The sequence below is a fragment of the Saccostrea echinata genome, unplaced genomic scaffold, assembly GCF_033153115.1.
Source record: "Saccostrea echinata isolate AGI-Se365-2 ecotype Australia unplaced genomic scaffold, CSIRO_AGI_Sech_v1 ptg000014l, whole genome shotgun sequence".
NCBI classification, from domain to species: Eukaryota; Metazoa; Mollusca; class Bivalvia; order Ostreida; family Ostreidae; genus Saccostrea; species Saccostrea echinata.
Window position 1 is genome coordinate 9,406,811 of NW_026889763.1, and position 21,704 is coordinate 9,428,514.

Here is a 21,704-nt window from a genome sequence, read left to right on the forward strand (position 1 = left end):
TTCTGTGCATTTATTTTACACTTTAATTTTCGGTGATCAATTGTTAAATATTAATCAAAATAAATAAATTCATGCAAATAAAAATCAGACTGCGCACGATAAAGGATATCTAGGAATGTATCATCGTAAGATTATTTGATTCGAAGACAAATGCAACAAATATCTAAAATTATTAAATATGTACGGAAGCATTTTGCTGCCAATTGAAAAAAAAATATTCTAAGTCGTACATACGAGATACTAAGTAGTACGTACGAGATAATTGAGAGGTTAAGCATTTGACAGTGTGCGTCTACGTGTACGTAGTGTTTTACAAGTACACGTAACTAACATCGTGTTCTGTTTAACAATCTGTACGTGTAGCGATACGTGTAAAACGTCATTTCAAGTCACTTTACAATCCATTTGTATCAAATAATTCTATGACTTTGATTAAAAAAGATACATAGATGTACGTAATAAACTCTCAATATCACGACAAACACCGCCTGAAAAATATACATTCTATAATTTGGGTTTAAGAAGCTACATGTTCTTTCCTACTTGTACATATGAATCTACACGTTGTGTACAACTTGTAGAATTACGCGCTATGCAAAACTGATGACGTAAATCGCAGTAAATTTGGGGATTTCCCTAGCTACATGTACACGTAGACGTACACGGTCATCTGCTTAACCTCTCTAATATGTCGCACGTACATGTACGAGATACTAAGTCGTACATACGAGGTACTAAGTCGTATGTACAAGATACTATGTCGTACGTATGAGATAAGATACTATGTTGTATGTACGAGATAAGTCACAGCGACCTACTTTTAATGTGCGACACGCCTTCTAAGATGTATCAGCTGACAAAGTCTGATTATTCTAGGTCTCTTAGTATTTAAGTTAAGAGCCAGAAACAAAAAAAATAAGAGAGAGATCGACTCACAAGAACACTATACCATATACCTCCGTCTTAAGGTGGGCATATAAAAATGGGTTCAAATTGGTTTAGCAGTTCCAAAGAAGATGTGACTCAGATGACCTAAAAATGAAGACATTTTCTGATAGACATAAAATTTATTACATCATACTACAAAATAGGTAAATGCTCCACTGATACAGAGATTCACATGATAAACAACAAAGTCTGGGATGAGAACAGCACGAGAACACAACATTTGTACGACCTCGTCCACATAGAGTCTGTATGCTAAGCACCTTCCTTTGTCAACAACACAATATGCCACACATTGATTTATGAAGTACAGCAGTCTTCTGAAGAAAACAAAGCTTGTGATCGATGATGATTTGAAAGGATGACAATGATTTCAGTAATGTTAAGAGACTGGACTGTTTCCAATCATGGTTTGTGAGGGAGGAATAGCCGTGGACTGTGGAGGGTCTGTTGCCATTGGTTCTGCTTGCATCTCATTGGATGTGGTGGTCCCTACATAAAATACAAAATATATCATTCACCTGATAATTTTTTTTTAATTCCTTGAAGAAAAGATTTGTTAAACATTATAATCCATTTTCGAGAAAAACTTCGAACACTTTTTCACCTTGAATACTGTATTTATTTATTTATTTATTTTTTATAAGGGGGTAAAAGAAAAATTTTAAATTTCTTTCTACTGATGAAAAAATTCTTTCCATTCATAAATACTTTACATAAAGGGAGGAGTTTTAATTTAATGATAAATGTGTTCTCACCTGATGAGTCCCCATCTGCTGAGCTGTTGGGGACAGACTGGGTAGGGGGTGGCAGTGTAGTCTGTGAAGGAGGGGGAGGAGCTGGAGATCCCTGGGTAGCCTGTGGACCTTGTGGGGGCATTGGTGACCCAGAAAGTGGATAACTCTGTCCCACTGCTGCAGCTAGGGAGGGGTTAGGAGCCATGCTGTGTCCCACAGCAGAAGCTACAAGAATGACACATGCGATAATGCAAAAATAAAATGACTTCCTGAATTAACTTCAACCATCAAATATTTATTGAAACATCACTGCCAAAGACAAAATAATATCACTTTGAATAACAAACTACAGTACTCAGTTTATCTTAACTACAGAAAACTAGAAAAATAAAGCAAAGAGTCATTTTCATCACACATTAAAATTCGAATGGCTATACTGTACATTGCTTTCAAAACCTTTTGCTTTTGACAACACATGGTCAGAGTAGGACGAAATTCATTACTGCATGCCCAGGTGCCAAATTGTTTGAGCAAGTACATGTACATGTTATACATCTGATTAACAAAAATTTATTTGTATTTTGTGACAAGTGACTTGCTGGTTCCCTCTTACCTTGGTCCCCTCCTGCCATGTTCTGCTGTCGCTGTTCTGTCACCATCTGCTGCATGGCCATCTGTCTAGCACGGTGTTCAGCAGCTTTAATCTGCTCCATGTGGAACTGCTGTCTTTCTTGGAGAAGCTGCTGTCTTTGGTACTCCAACTATAAATAGAGAATTTTGGTAAAATAACTGTTACTGGAGCACATATGCACACTACAGACATCTACCCAATAATCCAAAAGCTACATACTGCATCTCTTTCCCTGTCCATAATAGCCTCTAATTCCTCAAAGTGACGTAACTTAATCTCCAATTTCTTCATCTGTGTCTCCACTAGTAAAGCCACCAAACTCTTAATCTTTCTTTCTTCAACAGCTGCTAGATGCTGAAACAAAAGAGTAACAATTGACTCCTTGTATGTCCAGTATAGAAAAAGAAGAAATGCAAGAAGAGGAAAACAGAAAGACAATTTTTATCATTATCATGTGAATCATAACATTTTTACATAATCATCCTTATGAAATTTCCTGCTATGCTCATTACCTTGGCTTTAACGGCAGCTGATGCCAGAGCAGCTGCGGCAGCAGTGGCCACATTGCCGTCAGGTTTGATGGGGATTTTAGCCACCGCCAGGGCAGTCTTCTCCTTGATCTGTTCCTCCGTCTCCTTCTGGTCCTCGGCTTTCTTCTCCTCGGTCTCCTCTTTTACATCCGTCTCTGGTTTAGTTTGCTGATTAAAAGTTATGAATTACATAAATATTTGATAAGTACATCTACATGTATTTACATGTAACATCTCTATCCATGTTCTGTAAATATCAGTATGATAAGACGTGTGTATCAGTATTTTTCACATGTATGATGTGCAGCACATTTAAAGGAATGCATATACAATATGTAATGCCCATTTTTTTGGATAAATAAGGTCAAACTTTTGATTGAGCATAATAAATCAGTGAGATATAGCACCTTCTTTATTCTTAAGTACATTATAGACAGGAAACAGTTCATTGGTAGTCTATCTTTATTTGACAGGTTTTTAACCTATGAAACTCATTAAAATAAAATGAATATATATAAAATGAAGGTAAGACAATTAGGAAAGTTGTATGCAAAACATTTTCAACAAACAAGAACACTCAACTACTCTAAAAAACTGAATGCACATTTAATGCACAATTTTTTCACTCGATGGGACGATGATGCAAGCCCTGCCCATTCACTGAAAAAATGCTATTAATTTTACTATGAGAAATAAACATGATAGCTCAATAACCTCCATTCCTCCACTCACCTCAGCATTTTCTTGTTCACTTTCTTTCTCCTCCTTCTTCACTTCTTTCTTTTCTTCATTCTCCTTGGCATCAGTCTCCATGGCCTCCTCTTTCTATAAATAAACCACACAAAGATTTTAAATATCCTCCCAGGAGAGGGGTTCTTTTAATGTTCATAAAGATTACACATGTAATGACCTTTTCTTCCTTGTCCTCTTCCTTCTTTTCATCTGACTTTTCTTCATCTTTCTTTTCTTCCTCCTCTTTTGAAGGCTCTTCTGTAAACATACAATCAATGATGTCACAAGTATTCACTCACCACTCTATGAATTGAGAAATCTTTCACGTTTTTTTTTTTTTGAGGAATATTCCTGATAGAATCTGACACAGTCATCATACCCTCCTCTTTCTCTGGAGCCGTGCCTGCGATTCCACTTTTCTCAAGCCCAAACTCTACATCCACAGATTTTCCTTCCTTGTGGGCGTCCTCTGCCATCTTGACATGGGCATCAGTCAGAGCAGGAGGGACCTCATCCTTCATCTTTGAGAACTCCTCTAAATAATACAATGTCAAACATGTACAACTTTGGTGACTAAACAATGACATTTCCTTGTCAAAGAAAGGTAATTCGTAACTTACAAGTACAAGTATCAAAACATACTGTACATGTACATTATAGGTGGTGACTAAACATGTGTACATATTTTTCTGCTAGATAAAAAAAATCCCAATTTTCACTGAAACAGCTGTTTTCTTTGCACATATACAAGTAAATTTATCCTTTTCTTCACATACAATGTAGATATACTCTCATTTCCTGTATCTTCCTCTATATGAACCTCTACATCTGATGTCTTACCTAGAGCTGACTTAGCAGCTGCACCAGCAACCCTGGGATCTACAACAGAAGCCAGAAAGGCTACCGTAGACATGATGGGGTTTCCAGTCTGAGAGAAAGGAACAGGTTGGTACGCTAAAGGTCCTGTAAAAAGATTAAGTAGAGCTGAGACACAGCAGCAAATAACTACTGATTTGTTTAGCTTAGGTAATATTTAAAAACAAAAACACACACAAGAAACAACACAAATGAAAAGTAATAATGACACTAAAAATATAACAGTATATTAGCAGATGCAATCCAATATGATCATGCTGTATGAACCTGCATGACTGAAGTCACTTTCCTCTAGGAATGGATCTTCAATGGGCAAGCGGAGAAAGTGTAGTATGCACTCATCCTGTGTACGACTCCCCACATGTTCACTGACTTTGTTCCAATCATCTTTGTACATTTCTAATCCCTCTAGTAGAAGTAATGTTTCCTGGTCTGTCCATTCACGAGAACGAGTTGCTGCTCCCTTGTCCTATAATATTAACACATAAACAAATCACTAATTAGGAAACACGCCAAGTCACACAGGGTTCTGCAGTATTCTTTCATCAGCCTTTTTTTCAAGCTGAAAATGTTTATAATTTATCATACTCTCACCTTCAATGCTTTTTTGGCATACATATCCATGCGTAGACTAAAGTCTGACAACTCTCTACCTTCGCTTGTTTCTCTTTCTTTGTCTTTGTCATCAAAACAAACAATCTGTTTGGCTGCAGAGGGCTAGAATGGAGGTAAGTGATCATTTTACAGCACTCTTGTATGTAGCAAAACCAAAGCAAGTATGAATACACACTTAAAAATATCAAATGTAGACCTTATATGGTCTTCTTGATATACATAAACAGTGCATCTGGTTAATTTTAAGTGGGTTGACAGGCTATAGCCCTGATATACAGGAATAGTTTACAATACCTGGTTAATTTTAGGTGGGTTTACAGGTGTAGCCCTGATATACAGGAATAGTTTACAATACCTGGTTAATTTTAGGTGGGTTTACAGACTGTAGCCCTGATATACAGGAATAGTTTACAGTACCTGGTTAATTTTAGGTGGGTTTACAGGCTGTAGCCCTGATATACAGGAATAGTTTATAGTACCTGGTTAATTTTAGGTGGGTTTACAGGCTGTAGCCCTGAGGGGGTGTCTGCCATGATGTGGAAGTGAGAGGTGGGTGGTGGTCCCATGGCTGTAGCTCTGTTGTCCACATCTACCTGATAGTTAATCAGACCCCACTGCTCTAAGAATGCATGAACTCTGTAAATCAAACAAAGTACAGATTCATTAAAAACATACATGTAAATATGTTTAAACTTGTTAAACAGCTGAGTATTTTTAACCCCCAGCAAAATTCTCAATTCTTGGTAAAATTTTAGGGATATAGCAAACTCAGATAATCTAGTTCATTGATTTTGTGTCCCACAAAAATTCCCAAAATTTATTTGGTTGTCCTACTTGAAGGAAAAAATCTATAATGCGAGTAAGTTATATATACTTTAGTGAATTTGTTAAATGGATATAACTACATGTAAATATGGATAAAGTGTAAAGTAAATTTGCAGGTCCCCAGGACTCCACTATAATTGAGTTTTAATGTACTTAATGAATACCAAAATGAATATCTTTTATGAATTTTAATGTACTTATAAAAGATATTCATTTTGGTTTCATCTATTTTTCTTTTTTTTTTTAATTTTGCCCCTTCAGATATATACATTTTTAAAAATAATACTGTAAACTGTTTTTCATCGGATTTTTGTACTTCCTGTCTAGAACTCACCTCATAATGGCACAAACATCCCCTGCCAGATTCCTCCGACATGCTGTACTTGTTAAGTACTCTGTGGGGTTAAGTCTGTATGTATCTAACATGAAGTTTCTGTAAGCTAGATATCTGCAAAACATTATAGACAGTTTAAAATGTATGTCCTCCATAGTCACTAAAACCTAATATTATCTATCTTTGTATATCATTCATTACCACAAATGTAGTAAAATAGAATTTCTTGGTGACTTACATCTCTGGTGTTTTAGACTTGTTCTTGGCATTGAAGAATTCTGGTAATGCCCGCCTCTCAATCGCGTGAATGGCATTATAGTCAAACCAGGCCGAGTAGCTGGGTATGATGATGTGGTGGGTCTGTTCTGTCACTGTGTCCTCCTCCTCTTTCTCTCGCTTGGTGTCTTCATCCATTCCCTCTTCATCACCTCTATCTTCACCAATAAGCTAATAAGAAATAATACAAGATTAAATAATTACACCTTTCTCCAATTCTATTTTTTTCATCATACATTGCTAGGATAACATTGACAAAGATATTTAGTCTTGGTCCATGCTCATACTCTATGCCTATCACATTAAAATGAAATTTTCTTTCATTCTCAACGAACTTGATTTGTTTAATTTCAGGATTCTCGAAATTTTGATTGTTGATTCTAGTCCCCCTTCTCTCTTGGTTACTGTAGATCACTATATTTTCCTGACACCTTATTTTCATGAGATAGATATTTGGTATTTATAAGCGAGACAAAATTTTTCATAGCGAGCTATGGTTTTTGTTGACTATACGTGTAATTCTAACTAATACAAATATATGCGCAAAAAATGGAATTTTCACAAAGAGAAAAAATAAAGTTCTCGCTAATAGAAAGTGATTTACAGTATTTCTTCATAAAATTTCAACCATATTTTTTTTCCATTTTCCCCCTTACCTAAAGTACAAAATAAAAACAGTCAGTGTCCAAGCAATGTTCCTGACCTTTCCATATTTTCTCAGGATATGATTGTTGAATAATACATTCACAATTTTTGTCATTTTAACACTGTTTTAAAATACCTTGTCATTGGCTTCTTCATCCATGTCCATAATCATCCCTCCTTTGATTGGCTGGTTTTCACTGTCCTTGTTACTACGGTTACTGCTGGCTATATAAACAAAACAAAACAAAATGCACTTTACACATGCTTGAAATAAAGTGATCTGATGCTATTTTGGTTGAAGCATTATAAGTTGTAGTTTTGAGATTCTTAGATCTTTATCTACTTTATGAGAGCTTACACTGTTTGGAGAGCTGAACCTCCTGGATGTTGGTTTCTGGGAGGGGATCATCCATGTCCCTCGTGAGGTCATCATCTGTATCCTCTTTGTTCAGCCTCTTTTTGGAATTTCCTGGTCCTCCTGGGGTTCTTGTGCTAAAATTGGAATATTATAATAGAGATCTGGCTCAAGCTTCATAAAACTCAAAAACTAAAAAATAGAAAACTTTTTCACAGAGAAATCTAAAAGACAACTGCAAGACTATCTTCAGAAAATTACAGTGCTAATGTTTATGCTAAAAATTTCCAAATAACATTTTTGCATCTAGATATATAACAATAATTTATAATAACTGCTAAATATAACTTGTTGCTATCACTAATCAAATGCGCAGAAGCTTTTGCATTCAAGAAGTGTCTTACCATTACTTGATACTCATTTTAAAAATTTCACTGAAACATCTTGAAAATTATTATCATAAATTTACCATTAAAAAAATATATAATAAAAAGATAAATAAAAACATGGTCATGTTCACTGCTGTATAAATTCCCTACAAATTTGAAAAAAAAAAAAATCACAGTGAAATATGGTGTAAAACTCTTTACATATATTTACATACTGGCATGGAAAAACAACTAAGAATGACAGCAAAGGCTTAATGTAAGGCATATAAATAGTCATAGAAAAAATTCCTGGGGAGAAAAGGGACCTTACCCTATTTTCAGCTAGACCCATCAAAAGTAAAAGTTACCTCTTTCTCTTCTTTTTCTCTGATGAAGGGGCAGGGCTGGGGGAGGGAGACCTCTTCCTTTTGCTCTTTTTGTCTCTCTTTTCTCTTTTGTCACTTTCCTGGTTGGCTATGAACTAAAAACAATGATATATTTGTATAAGTAAAATATTAACAAGTACTTCTTTGGTTATTCAACATAAATGGTTTGGATATAAAGCATGAAATTTTGCAATTCTTCTAAATGTTCATGGTTATTTTTCCTTGTAAAATTCTGTGCACATTGAAAAGGACTTGTATATAGATAATGTGCCTGCATTTCACTTTTATTTTGGGATAAAGTTCTGATTCAATTAAACATACAGTATTACATGTTTGTTTTCATCTACTCCTTTCCTTACCTCTTCCACTGTAAACTTGTTCTTTGGACGTTTATTTTTCCTCGTTTCATACTGAAAAAAGTTAGTGATTATTAAATATTCTTTTCAGTATATACATGTATAGGTAAATGGGTATCCAAGTACCAGTAAATTTATTCTAATTTTAACAAGAGGCCCATGGGCCATATCGCTCACCTGAGCACATTGGCTAGGAAAAAGCACAAATCACTTCAGTATTGAAAAGTTTAAAGGGGGGGGAGGGGGGCTTGGATTTTGAACTACCTGAGGATGCTTCCATATCAATATAACAAATGGCTTTGCTGTTCTTGAGCAGAAGATTTTTAAAGATTTTTTCCCCATACATTCCCTTGTTAAAAATTTGATCCCCCATTGTGGACCCTCCCTCCCTACCCCCCCCCCCCCCAAAAAAAAAATTTGAACAAACTTGAATCTACACTACCTGAGAATGCTTCCATATCAATATGACTAAACATGGCTTTTCTGTTGTCGAAAAGATTTTTTCCTATATATTCCTATGTAAAACTATGATCCCTCATTGTGGCCCCACCCTACCCCCAGGGGTCATGATTTGAACAAACTTGAATCTACACTACCTGAGGATGCTTCCATATCGATATGACAAAACATGGCTTTGCTGTTCCTGAGAAGAAGATTTTTCAAGTTTTTTCCCTATATATTCCTTTGTAAAACTATGATCACCCATTGTGGCCCCACCCTACCTCCAGGGGTCATGATTTGAACAAACTTGAATCTACACTATCTGAGGATGCTTCCATATCAATATGACAAAACATGACTTTGCTGTTCTTGAGAAGAAGATTTTTAAAGTTTTTTCCTATATATTCCTATGTAAAACTTTTATCCCCCACTGTTGCCCCACCCTAACCCTGGGGGTCATGATTTGAACAAAATTAAATTTACACTATCTGAGAATGCTTCCACATCAATATGACTTAACAAGGCTTTGCTGTTCTTGAGAAGAAGATTTTTCAAGTTTTTTTTCTGTATATTCCTATAGGAATATACATATTTACATATGTAAAACTTCGATTGCCCATTGTGGCCCCACCCTACCCCCAAGGGGGCATGACTTGATACAAACTTGAATCTGCACTACCTGAGGATGAATCCACATCAATATGACTAATTGTGACTTCGTTGTTCTTGAGAAGAAGATTTTTAAAGATTATTTCTATATATTTCTATTTAAAACTTTGATCCCCCATTGTGACCCCACCCTACCCCTGGGAGTCATGATTTGTACAAACTTTAATCTACACTACTGAGGATGATTCCTTATCAATATGACTAATTGTGGCTTTGTTGTTCTTGAGAAAAAGATTTTTGAAGATTTTTTTTCTATAAATTCCTATGTAAAATTTTGATCCCCCATTGTGGCCCCCCCTTACCCCCCCCCCCCCCCGGTTATGATTTGTACAAACTTGAATCTACACTACCTGAAGATGATTCCATATCAATATGACTAATTGTGGCTTTGTTGTTTTTGAGAAAAACAATTTTCAAGATTTTTCCTATATATTTCTATGTAAAACTTTGATCCCCCATTGTGGCCCCACCCTACCCCCGGGGGTCATGATTTGAACAAACTTAAATCTACACTACCTGAGGATGATTCCATATCAATATGACTAATCGAGGCTTAGTTGTTCTTGAGGAGAAGATTTTTAAAGATTTTTTTCTTTATGTTCCTATGTAAAACTTCAATTCCCCATTGTGGCCCCAACCTACCCCAGGGGGTCATGATTTGAACAAACTTGAATCTGCACTACCTGAGGATGATTCCATATCAATATGACTAATTGTGGCTTTGTTGTTCTAGAGAAGAAGATTTTTAAATATTTTTTTCTATATATTCCTATGTAAAACTTTGATCCCCAATTGTGGCCCCACCCTACCCCTGGGGGTCATGATTTGAACAAACTTAAATCTACACTACCTGAGGATGATTCCATATCAATATGACTAATCGAGGCTTAGTTGTTCTTGAGGAGAAGATTTTTAAAGATTTATTCCTATATATTCCTATGTAAAACTTTGATCCCCCATTGTGGCCCCACCCTACCCCAGGGGGTCATGGTTTGTACAAACTTGAATCTACACTATGTAATGAAGGTCTCACATAAGTTTCAACTTTTACAGCCCAGTGGTTCTTGAGAAGAAGATTTTTAAAAGATACCACCAAATTTTCACTAATTCTTAATTATCTCCCCTTGAAAGAGGGTGTGACCCTTCATTTGAACAAACTTGAATCCCCTTTACCCAAAGATGCTTTGTGGCAAGTTTGGTTGAAATTGGCCCAGTGGTTCTGGAGAAGAAGTCGAAAATGTGAAAAGTTTACAGACAGACGGACAGACGGACAGACAGACAGACGGACGGCGGACAAAATGTGATCAGAAAAGCTCACTTGAATCTTCGGCTCGGGTGAGCTAAAAAGTTAACATTTTCAACACTGATAGAATATGATTGGCATGAAACAGAATGAAACACGAAAATAGACAAATTGTTCAGCTTTGAGAGGAAAAGTATGCCAAGAATTCTCCTTTTCAGAGAAACTTGTATTTATGTTAAGCATATGTTCTTCACTTGAGGTATCATTTTGTAAAACATGTCAGAACCATTTTAATGCACAAGTTAGGCGTAACAAAAAAATATGTTTGTTTACTGTTACATGCTGAAATAAAATAGGGTCATTAGGTAGGATTTTTAAAAAAAATTTTATTGATTTTTTTAATCACATATTCATACGAATTAGTTGAAATGCAAAACAGCTTTACCATTGTGTGGTGCTTTACTTTTGTTTCAGCTTGCCATATGGGCGATAGACATGAACATGTTGATGTAGATATTAAACACGCCATTTTGTTTCTAGTACTTTCAATTTCAGACGCTTGACCGATTAAGATGCATGTAAAAGTTAAACTGACCGGCGAGTGACTTCCAGATTTTTCCGACGGAAAAAAAATTGGGTCAGCGATTAAATATAGGGTCTGTCGGGTAACCATGAACAAACATATTTTTTATTACACCTTAAAAATGAAAATAAAACAAGAGGTCCAATGGGCTACAATGCTCACCTGAGCACTTTGGTTACTGCTAGAGAAAAGCAAAAATCAGTTCAGTTTTGAAAATTTTAAATATTTAAGTGGTTCCACCCTACCAACTGGGGGTCATGATTTGAACAAACTTGAATCTACACTACCAAAGGATGCTTCAATATTAATAAGACTAATCATGGCTTTGTTGTGCTTGAGAAGAAGTTTTTTCCTATACAGTGAAACCTGTCTTATCCGACATGCTGCGGGAAATAAAATCAATGTCGGATTAGGCAGTGTGTCGGATTACCCAGTGTTGAATATTTCTGAGCATTATCATATGTGTCAGACGACTTCATACAAAAAAAAAATCGTTAGGTTAAGAATACACTTATATCTAATTGTCAAAGTGTTTGCATAATTGTGTGTTTTTTTTGGCTGTATAAAATAGATCTGATTAGCATTTCTTTGAGAAACAGCGTTTGTGATATAGCATTAGTAAACTCTGTACTTTGTAGTAATATACGATGTTTTTCTTTTTTTTTTAATGGCCAAAACATGGAACTGCCGATCGCTTCGAGATGTTGCAATTTAATTTTTACTTACTGGCAGTCGATATTAAAGTAAATATTTCGTCTACCTTCTCTACACAGTGGTATTTTTTTCTACAGATTTTCGCCATTGTTTATTTCTCAACATAGACTGTGCTATTAATACCGTCACGCGACTTTTCATACAAACGGAACGTAACTCTAAAACTGTGATTGCGATTGAATTTTAATCAAACAGACGTAATATTTTAAATTTAATGGGCAACTGAAGACGGTATATTTTGCTTCCGGCGAATCTTTTATGTACACAGCCTCGCTTGATTCAGTGTATATTAATCCGGAAATGAAGCGTTTTCTATACGACAAGATGCTGCCTTTCAAATTGTGTATTGTGTTACACAGTAGTTCGCCGTACTCATTTTTTTTTTCATAACATGGTTTTACGAAGGACCGTGAATGCATATTTGATTTTAATTTCAAGCTGAAAATCTTATTTATTCTGTAAGGTAAAGGCGATCTAAACATCATGTACTCTTTTTATTTTCTGTCGCGTGGATGCTATTTTTTCAGTGCGAGAATAAAATTGATAACAACAGGGACATATATATAACAACAGAGAAATGATTGCCTAATTTTTAATTCAAAAACTGTTCGTTTATAATTGCTTACATAAACACTTTCAAACTCGTACATGTAATTAACTACTCTCTAAGTAGACCAATCTTGTGACCAAACCGGACATTCACGTTATCTGGCCAGCGGCTAATTATACGGTACACCAGTGTAATTGTGTCGGATTACTCAGGTGAAATCATAAGGTAATTATCTAGTTCTGTTGACAAAAAGCGCCGGAATTCGGAATGTACAGTGGTCGGAATATACAGTGTTTTATTCTATATAAATTATAAAGAAAATTTTGGGAATAAAATATTAGGTCGGAAAGTCCAGTGTGCCGGATTGCACAGTTGTCGGATTGCACAGTGGGCACTGTATATTCCTATGTAAAACTTTGATGCCTTGTTGTGGCCCCACCCTATCCCAGAGTTTATGATTCCAACAAATTTGAATCTACACTATGTAATGAAGCTTTTATACAAGTTTCATCTATTCTGGCCCAGTGGTTCTTGAAAAGAAGATTTTTAAAAAAATACCATTAAATTTACACTAATTCTTAATTTTATCTCCCCTTGAAGGAGGATGTTCCTCTTCCTGTAAATCAACTTGAATACCCTTCACTGTGCTTTGTGGCAAGTTTGATTTAAAGTGGCTGACAAAGTGGTTCTTGAGAAGAAGTCAAAAATGTGAAAGTTTACAGACATCACGTAACAGACGATAGACAGATGCTAAACACTTTTCGATCAGAAAAGCTCACCTGAGCATTCAGCTCAGGTGAGCTAAAAACAGCTAAGGGTGAATAACACAACAAGGAATATGGCAGTCAAAAGGAATGAACATTTGGATAACATTCTGTTTGATGCTTTTAATACTTTAAAACCTTTTTTTTAGCAACTCCCAAAAAATACATTTTTTATTATTATTACATTGATACATGTCAAAGTTTCAAATAAAAAGATAACTGTCCACTAACATTTTACCGGGTGTGTTATTCCTTCTTCAACAGAAAGCATGCTCAATGTCAAATCTAATTTTTTTTGGAGAAATTTAAAAAGCAATGCTATACCCATGTTGAATGTTTAGACTTAACAGGCTGCAATGAAAATTTTAACTTTTTATGAAAATTTTACCACATTTGCTGAGCAATAATACCATGCAAATTCCACATCCTACTTTCAAATGTGTATTTGTTGTTCCATTCCCCATACGCAATCAAAAGTCTGTGTGCGTTTAAGATCCTCTCCCAAACTTACCTCATCTTCTATCAGATAATCTTCCTCATTCATCCATTCATTGTACTCCTCTAGATCTAACAACCAACGGGCTGTCACCTGCAAGAACAAATAAAAATGTAAATTGTCAAATCAACTCAATGTATGCAATACTAAATGAACTGTAAACCAAGACTCATAGATGATTGTATGCAGTGCAAGTTTTACAACAGGGTCAAGAAAGATTTCATCTTATTTTGGAAAAAAAAAATCTTTCTTACTATCAACCCAAATTTATGGCAGGTGAGCAAAGGACTGCAAACACACACACACAATAACGTCTTACTCAAGAATGAAGGAGTGTTACATTTGTAATGACCATAATGACCTTCGTGTTTGGTGTGCATTTACCGACATCTAAGTTGCTTTATTTGTAGCTTGTGTAAATTTATATGCGTATTTTGAAGTATGTACACGTATATTCCAATCTTTCAAATCTCTGTGTGTTGAGTATACTTACAAAAACTTGCTTCCCTGTGTGTTGAGGTGTATATTTACTTATCCTAATTTTCTAACCTCTGAGGCCCCAGTGTGTTGTGCAGCATATAATAACCAGCTAGGTCCCTATACCATGCAGGTTGTTTTCTGTTGAGGTGTAAATTCTCTTACCACAAAGACCCCTGTGTGTTGAGGAGTATATTCACTAACCTCCTTCAATCCCACATATTGAGATGTAAGATTCACTAAAATCCTACATCCTTGTGCAATAAGTAAAATATTCAATAACCTTGTTCACTATATTCACTACACCCCTGTGAGTTGAGGTATATATTAACTTATCTTCTACACCTCTCAGTGTTTAGGTGATTTTCAATCCTAACCTCCGTGTGTTGAGGCGATTTCTTACCTCCCATGCCCCTGTGTATTGCGGTGATTTTTCATTAACAAACCTTACCTCCCATGCCCCTGTGTGCTGAGGTGTTTCTATCTCCAGATCTGGAGATACATCAGGGACCCAAGTATCATAACTGTCAGGAGTGTACCACCAGTGTATCATTGCATTACGATCCCTCTTCATCACAGGACGAATAAACTCCTCTGTAACAAAGTCCAAGATTTATATTTATTACCTTCAATGGGCCACTTTACAAATTAAACCTATAAAGTGTTACAAAAAGTATGTCATTTTCTTCTGCCATGTCTGCTTATATATTTATATTTTAACAGAACATTTCAATTTTTAACAGGCAGGTAATGCAACAGATTTTGCAACAGTTTTGTCAAAGTCTTATAAATTGATTGGAATTTCTTAGTAATATCAATTCAATTTCTACATCACCACATTAAGCTTTCTGTTATAAAATGATTTTTTTTTTGACATACCCTCAGCTGGTGGGTGTGATGGCAGAACATGTATAATATGAGTAGCCTCCTCGTCATCATCTGTGATAGTTCCCTGATGTCGTTTAATGATGTCCTTGAGTTTCGGGAGAATGACCTTGTCCATATCTGTCATAATGTAGATAATGGGCATGATCAGACATTTGTTCTGGACCAGTGTCTTCTCAATCTGTAAGAACATCTCTACATTCCTGTCCATGCGAGATGGTGACTGAAAATCAAACCTCCTCCTACAAAAGTTTTTAAGTTTAATGTATCTACTGCCAGTTTAAAACAATAACATGCAAATCACTTCATGTTCTTATACACAAAAGTCTACTTCAAAAACGACTCTTCACAATTCTGTATGGAAATACATCTGACATTTGACAAATGATGTTGTGATGCCAAAGCCTTAGCCAAATGCTCCCAAACCTTTTTTGACTGTGTATAATATGTGTTTGAAGAAGCAGATGTAAGTAAGAGTGCATTTATTTGGATTTTTAATGGGTATCCATTTCAGTAAGTACAACTGAATTTGTTGTAAGGTCAGATCATTGTATATATTATTAACATTTTGCTCAGTTTATGAAAGAGCATGATTTACCATCCTTGGTCACTCTTAAATTTGTAGACAGCAGCAAGGATATGACACAGAGAACCACCAGGCTTGAAGTCAAGGAAACATCTCATCTACAAAATAATTAGCATGTTTAATGGGTTACGCTAGAGTTCAGTCTTTAATATTAAAAGCAATCTGGAAGCATATGTTCACTATTTTGTGCAGTGGTTTGATTTTTTTCCTTGAAATTGAAAGATTGCTGGTTTTAGTCCCATAGTTATCATAATGATTTTACACGTAGCAAAATTTATAATGGGATAAGTGCTGGATAGTCAATAAAAATATATTTCTGAATTTTAAACTTTTAAAGAAAGTTGGCCTTTACATACTGGTAATTTGGTCAAGGCTGGATTGCTGACTTGTTTACCAAATGCATCCTCCATAAACTGCAGAAGCTGACACACTAGACTTGCAAGGTTTTTGTTTGTTGGTGGATCTGCCTGTGTATACTGCAATAGAAACAGAAGAGAGTGTGAAAATATTCTGTACATGTAAGGTTATTAAAAGCAGAAAACATTGAGAATCTTTACAAAACACAATTAAATAGAAATGACAACTTATTATGCTGATCTGAATGATTCATGTTCAAGAAGCATGACTGCTCAGTTGATATTATAGCAATGTATACACTGATATTTAATTTGAATATTTTTGAGAACAATTTAAAGCTCTTATAATAGCGAGCACTGCTCAAGAAACAGGCTCTATTTGTAAGAACAGAGGAAATTCAAAATTGAATTCTGCATTCGTCAGGCAAATTTTTGTGTGAATCCTTCTAAGAATTCTTTTGCTACCATGATTCAATGTGATAATGGTGAATAAGAAAGGCCCCCAATTTTCGTGAAGATTTATTTCTTGCAGAGAGCATAAAAAGATGTATCTACTCCACAATGTCTATTGTTTGTAAAAAATTCACTATTTAGATAATGCAACTAACATACAACGTCATGTGACATCACAGACTGGAGAGTGTCTCGTGTAGTTTGAAGTTTAAGAGGTCAATAATAGTTACAAGTGGTGTAAGCTGTGTAAACTCTGCTCACCAAATGGTCACACTGTTACATATATCTTTGCTATCAAATGTACCTATTTATTACAGGAATATTTAAGAAAAAGCATAAAATAAACATGAACCTGTCACCAGGGTTCGAAATTCAATATATACAAATTGCAAAATGCTAGTAAGAATATCCAAATTGCAAGTTAAAAATTTGGTAACTCGCAAAAAATTGTGAGTTGATTTTCAACAGTGTAACTTAACTCAGGAAAAAATGTTCATCCCTTCCCATTTTTAGTTTTCAGTTGTACAAAATCAATGAATACTTTGAATTAAACACAGTGAGACTGCATTTGAACATGTATTTTGTGTATTTTACAGTAGTAAATCTTTAAGATCTTTAAATTTCAATGTGAAAAGGCTTTTCATTTAAAATTGCGAGTAGTCTTGTGAAATTGCGAATTCCATTTTTTTCTTTGGTAGAATCTAATCGCAATTCTTTGCGAGATGTATATTTAGGGAGTTTCTACCCCTGGCCACATTTATAAGACAAAGGGATGCGATAATATTATATAATCCCGCAGGCATAGTCATTCCAATTTTGCTTTTTATGCCTTTTATTGTGTAAATAGCAGAACCGGCAAGTGTCGGAACAAAGGGATATGATAACCGAATGGAGTATTCAGTTTATTTGTAAATACACCATTAACTGGCTCAATATTGATTTACCTTTTTGTAATTTTTGTTTAGCCATGTTCTCACAGAATCAAATTGTGCAATTGTTTCAACGGTCTCAAAGAATTTAACATTAGGTGAACCGTCTTTCTTCTTGTGGAGCGCCATTTTGGATGTAAACTGGTTCTTGCACGTATATCTCTCATATAAATCATAATAAATGAAATAGCCGAGCTGAGAACCAGTTTATTTTTCGCTTGGGAGGAACGCAGAGAAAAATATTATTTTCTCAAAATCAAAAATAAATCCGAGTATTAAAGTTGTCGGGACGTGTATACGAACCATTAGAATAATTAAATCAGAATACAAATTAATTATACAGATTGATTTACTTCCACAAATGATATAGTACGCTATATTTACTGCAAATATTGTAAGTCTTTCAAATGTTTAACTGGAAGGAAAAATGAAGGCTTTAATCTGAGGGCAATTGAAGCGTTAAATTGACATTGAGCTACTCCACGTCAAATTTGTTTTCTCTACAGTCGTACATCAGAGGCCGGTGTTTACATCATGGATGGAGGAATTTTGGTAATTGAAGGAATTCAGGGCTTTTAAAACATTATTTTATGACATTCGAATGAAAAATAAGTGGCATGATTTATGATTAAATCGCAACAATGGTCAAACTTTGACCCTTTATTGTCGATGTTTTATTGTTACAGATGCTTTAGATAAATAACACTGGGTATAATAATAATGGAGAATGCATCCTAGCCCCAAGACCATAAACTGAGAACAGATTGAAGCCAAAATTTACATTTTGAATACCTTGGTTTTATTTAACATATAAGCAGGTCCAGCACAATCTCTTGATTTAGCTATATAGCTTGAAAAAGCTATATAGCTTTATTAAGTTATTCAAAATAGCTTGATAAAGCTATTTATGTGCAGTTTTTCAGAAAAATGTGCTTTGTAAGAAATAGACAAAAAGTCACATGTATTTGACTATTCATTTATGTACTATGGGATATCAAAACAACCACCTAAATCAAAGATAGTTCTAACATTGCAGCATTTGAATACTTTTAAGCAAAAGATGAATTTCCATTGTTTGAGTAACTGTACACCACCTTGTGTGCGTTGAGACGTGGATAAGTATGATTGCTTCTCATTGTACTGAATTATTACCAATCAATTATCTTGTTGACCATAATTGGCCTCTTTTATAATTTCAATGAAGAAGTAACTGTATCAATTGCTTTATATAGCCCCAAAACTTTTAGAACTTTGAGTACAAAGTCTCTTAAGGAGACGTAATTTGATGAGTGATTTTTACATGCATTATTTTCAGAAGAGTTCAAGGTTGAATATTATCACTGCACCAAGGTGCGACTTTTTGTGCATGCTGAGAAAATAACACATTTAAGAAAAAAGTGTGATAAAATAGCTAAATCAAGCTATTCTGAATAGCTTGATAAAGCTATATAGCTTTTTCAAGCTATATAGCTAAATCAAGAGATTGTGCCGGACCTGATAAGTTTTAAAACTTGCATGTTTGTGTATAATCCGAGATTCCTCTGACTCTAACCCCTGCTTTTATATTTTGACATGTTGCAGGGGAGAGTCAGAGCGGTGGCCATATTGAAAAGTGGGAATTCAGCGACACCAGCTGGTATCGCGACTCTGCCTACCTTTTACAACTTTATTTCGCGGATCTAACTTCCGAGACGCGAGAACTCAGTAAAGGGATGATTCTTCTACAACTTATTCATCACTAATATGATGCTATCGCCATTTAAACGGCCCTATCACCGACAAATGAAGCATCACTTGAATTAGGTCGCCTCCTCGCCATTCGATTTCTTTGCGCATGACGTCAGCACACAAATACACAAAATTCTAATCGGTTTCAAACTAACACGTGGTCAAAACACGTGTGGAGTTTTCGCAAAAACATGAGAGTGCGATGAAAAAGCACAGAAAGCAACAGAATGATGTTACATTTATTTACTGATAAGGAAAAGAACTGTCGAAAGTGGCCTCTATGGTCATATGAGAAAAAAATTGGCAGCATCACCACACATGATTTGTTCATGTGATAGTTTGTTTGTGTATTTGTGTGCTGACGTTATGCACAAAGAAATCAAATGGCGAGGAGGCAACCTAATTCAAGTGATGCTTCATTTGTTGGTGATAGGGCCGTTTAAATGGCGATAGCATCATATTAGTGATGAATAAGTTGTAGAAGAATCATCCCTTTACTGAGTTCTCGCGTCTCGGAAGTTAGATCCACGAAATAAAGTTGTAAAAGGTAAGCAGAGTCGCGATACCAGCTGGTGTCGCTGAATTCCCACTTTTCAATATGGCCTCCGCTCTGACTCTCCCCTGCACATGTCAAAATATAAAAGCAGGGGTTAGAGTCGGAGGAATCTCGGATTAGTTTGTGTAATAATCAGGTCCAGCACAATCTCTTGATTTAGTTATATAGCTTGATTTTGCTATATAGCTTTAGTAAGCTATTCAGAAAAAAGCTTGATAAAACTATTTCTATGCAGTTTTTCATAAAAAAAAATGCTTTTTGTACATGCTGAAAAAATAACACATATAAGAAAAAAGTGTGCTAAAATAACTAAATCAAGCTATTCTGAATAACTTAAGCTATATAGCTAAGCCAAGCTATATAGCTAAATCATGAGATTGTGCCGGACCTGATAATATGTTGATGGTGGAATTGTTGTGTCAAGCGTATTTATGTACATTATTGGATAGCCTCCCTATTCACTTTAAGCTCAGATCTGCCTCTTCAAACCACATGAGATCACATGAGACATTTCAACAATATCCACCAAATCAAGGTTTGTTTATAACTTTATTTGTAAACTTTTGCTTGCATGGTTATTGCGAGAAATTTTTTGGGTGCCAATTGCAAAAATTATGAGCATTATGGGTTCTGAGTTTACTGTTGGGTCACTGTGCAGGGTGTGTTCCTGTTTTGCACACATCTGATAATTAGGTATAGAACAATATATGTGAAATATGTTTTGTTAGCAATTATAGTCTGATCTCCACCTGGGATTTCCCTGGAATTACCTGTATTTTACCAATGCATTATAATATATATTCAAGGGAATACATTAGGAAAATTTTACTTATCCACCTGAAGATGAAGTTGATGGTTTAGACAAATATCCCTATGGCAGTTCACCATTTTTCTTTATTTCATAAAGATAAAATGAATAAGTAAATGAATTCAATCTTAATTCATAAAAAAAAATATAATAATAACACTTCAAGTTAGTATCATGTGAATATAATTATAGTTCTGATTGGTATTTGTGATATTTTTTTATGTTTTAAAATAATGTTTTTAAGAAATAAGTCAAAGTATCAAGTGGAAAATTAACATTTTTTTTCCCTTTTCTTTCCGTAGAATCTCTTTCTCCAAATTCACCACTATGATATAGACTATAGCAATTAAATAATTATCTTACCTGGACAAATTCCCGTTTTGCACACATTTTTTCAATACCTAAAATTCAAATGTGTGCAAAACGGCCCGGAACGTGTGCAGATAGTCCAAATTTTCTCTTTGCCCTGGCGTTGCTTTAATTACTTGCAGTGACAAGCGGCGCTTTTCGCTGATCATTGTGCTTGCTCTTAAAATTCACACATTGATGAAAATTTTGTTTTATTCTTTAATTTATATTAAAAACTATGCTAATTTCAAATTTTTACCGGAAGTCTGTTCTCAGTTTATGGTCTTGGAGCCAGATATCAGATTTGGTACTTATTTGTTGTTCACACTTATGTAGTCATTTGTGACAAGAATTTTCATGTTTGGATGAATTATAGCAAAGATTAAAGTGCAGAAGTTAGAATAATTTAGCAGAGTCTTTGCCTCTTGGGACATGCCTTAGACTTCAGAGACAGGCAATCACTGTCCCAGTGTTGCATAACAGAGCAGATCCACTTCAGCACAATTT

General features: G+C 35.1%; 2 protein-coding genes across 4 annotated transcripts in view; one reads left to right on the plus strand and one right to left on the minus strand.

Annotated features, from left to right (window-relative positions):
- Positions 1–1,047: 1,047 nt before the first annotated feature.
- Positions 1,048–17,910, minus strand: LOC133186726 (SWI/SNF complex subunit SMARCC2-like). The gene is made up of 24 exons (XM_061322000.1): positions 17,773–17,910; positions 16,376–16,495; positions 16,032–16,117; positions 15,428–15,675; positions 15,000–15,142; positions 14,087–14,164; positions 8,615–8,665; positions 8,238–8,350; positions 7,505–7,638; positions 7,283–7,371; positions 6,464–6,672; positions 6,226–6,339; positions 5,546–5,702; positions 5,046–5,168; positions 4,719–4,920; positions 4,416–4,538; positions 3,955–4,110; positions 3,754–3,833; positions 3,576–3,668; positions 2,826–3,011; positions 2,533–2,667; positions 2,296–2,443; positions 1,704–1,907; positions 1,048–1,437 (listed from the first exon to the last, which is right to left on the minus strand). Exons 1-24 carry the CDS (start codon positions 17,884–17,886, stop codon positions 1,328–1,330), a joined length of 3,216 nt encoding a protein of 1,071 aa, XP_061177984.1. The 5' UTR covers positions 17,887–17,910; the 3' UTR covers positions 1,048–1,327.
- A 272-nt stretch (positions 17,911–18,182) lies between these two features.
- Positions 18,183–21,704, plus strand: part of LOC133187205 (coatomer subunit zeta-1-like) — a 406,408-nt gene continuing 402,886 nt past the window's right edge. For 2 of the 3 annotated variants that reach the window (XM_061322568.1, XM_061322567.1), the window contains exon 1: positions 18,224–18,309. In XM_061322568.1, coding sequence (XP_061178552.1) covers positions 18,292–18,309 — 18 coding nt within the window. In that variant the 5' untranslated portion in view covers positions 18,224–18,291. Of the gene's footprint in view, positions 18,310–21,704 lie in introns of all 3 variants that reach the window. The other variant, XM_061322566.1, reaches the window with a different exon arrangement.

Excerpts from the sequence above, each read along its gene's own strand:
- LOC133186726 (XM_061322000.1), bottom strand. The coding sequence starts at position 17,886 with ATGGCGCTCCACAAGAAGAAAGACGGTTCACCTAATGTTAAATTCTTT. Across the intron at positions 16,118-16,375 it reads CAGCCTTGACCAAATTACCA|ATGAGATGTTTCCTTGACTT; the intron begins GTATGTAAAGGC and ends ATTATTTTGTAG. Across the intron at positions 8,666-14,086 it reads ATTATCTGATAGAAGATGAG|TATGAAACGAGGAAAAATAA; the intron begins GTAAGTTTGGGA and ends AACTTTTTTCAG.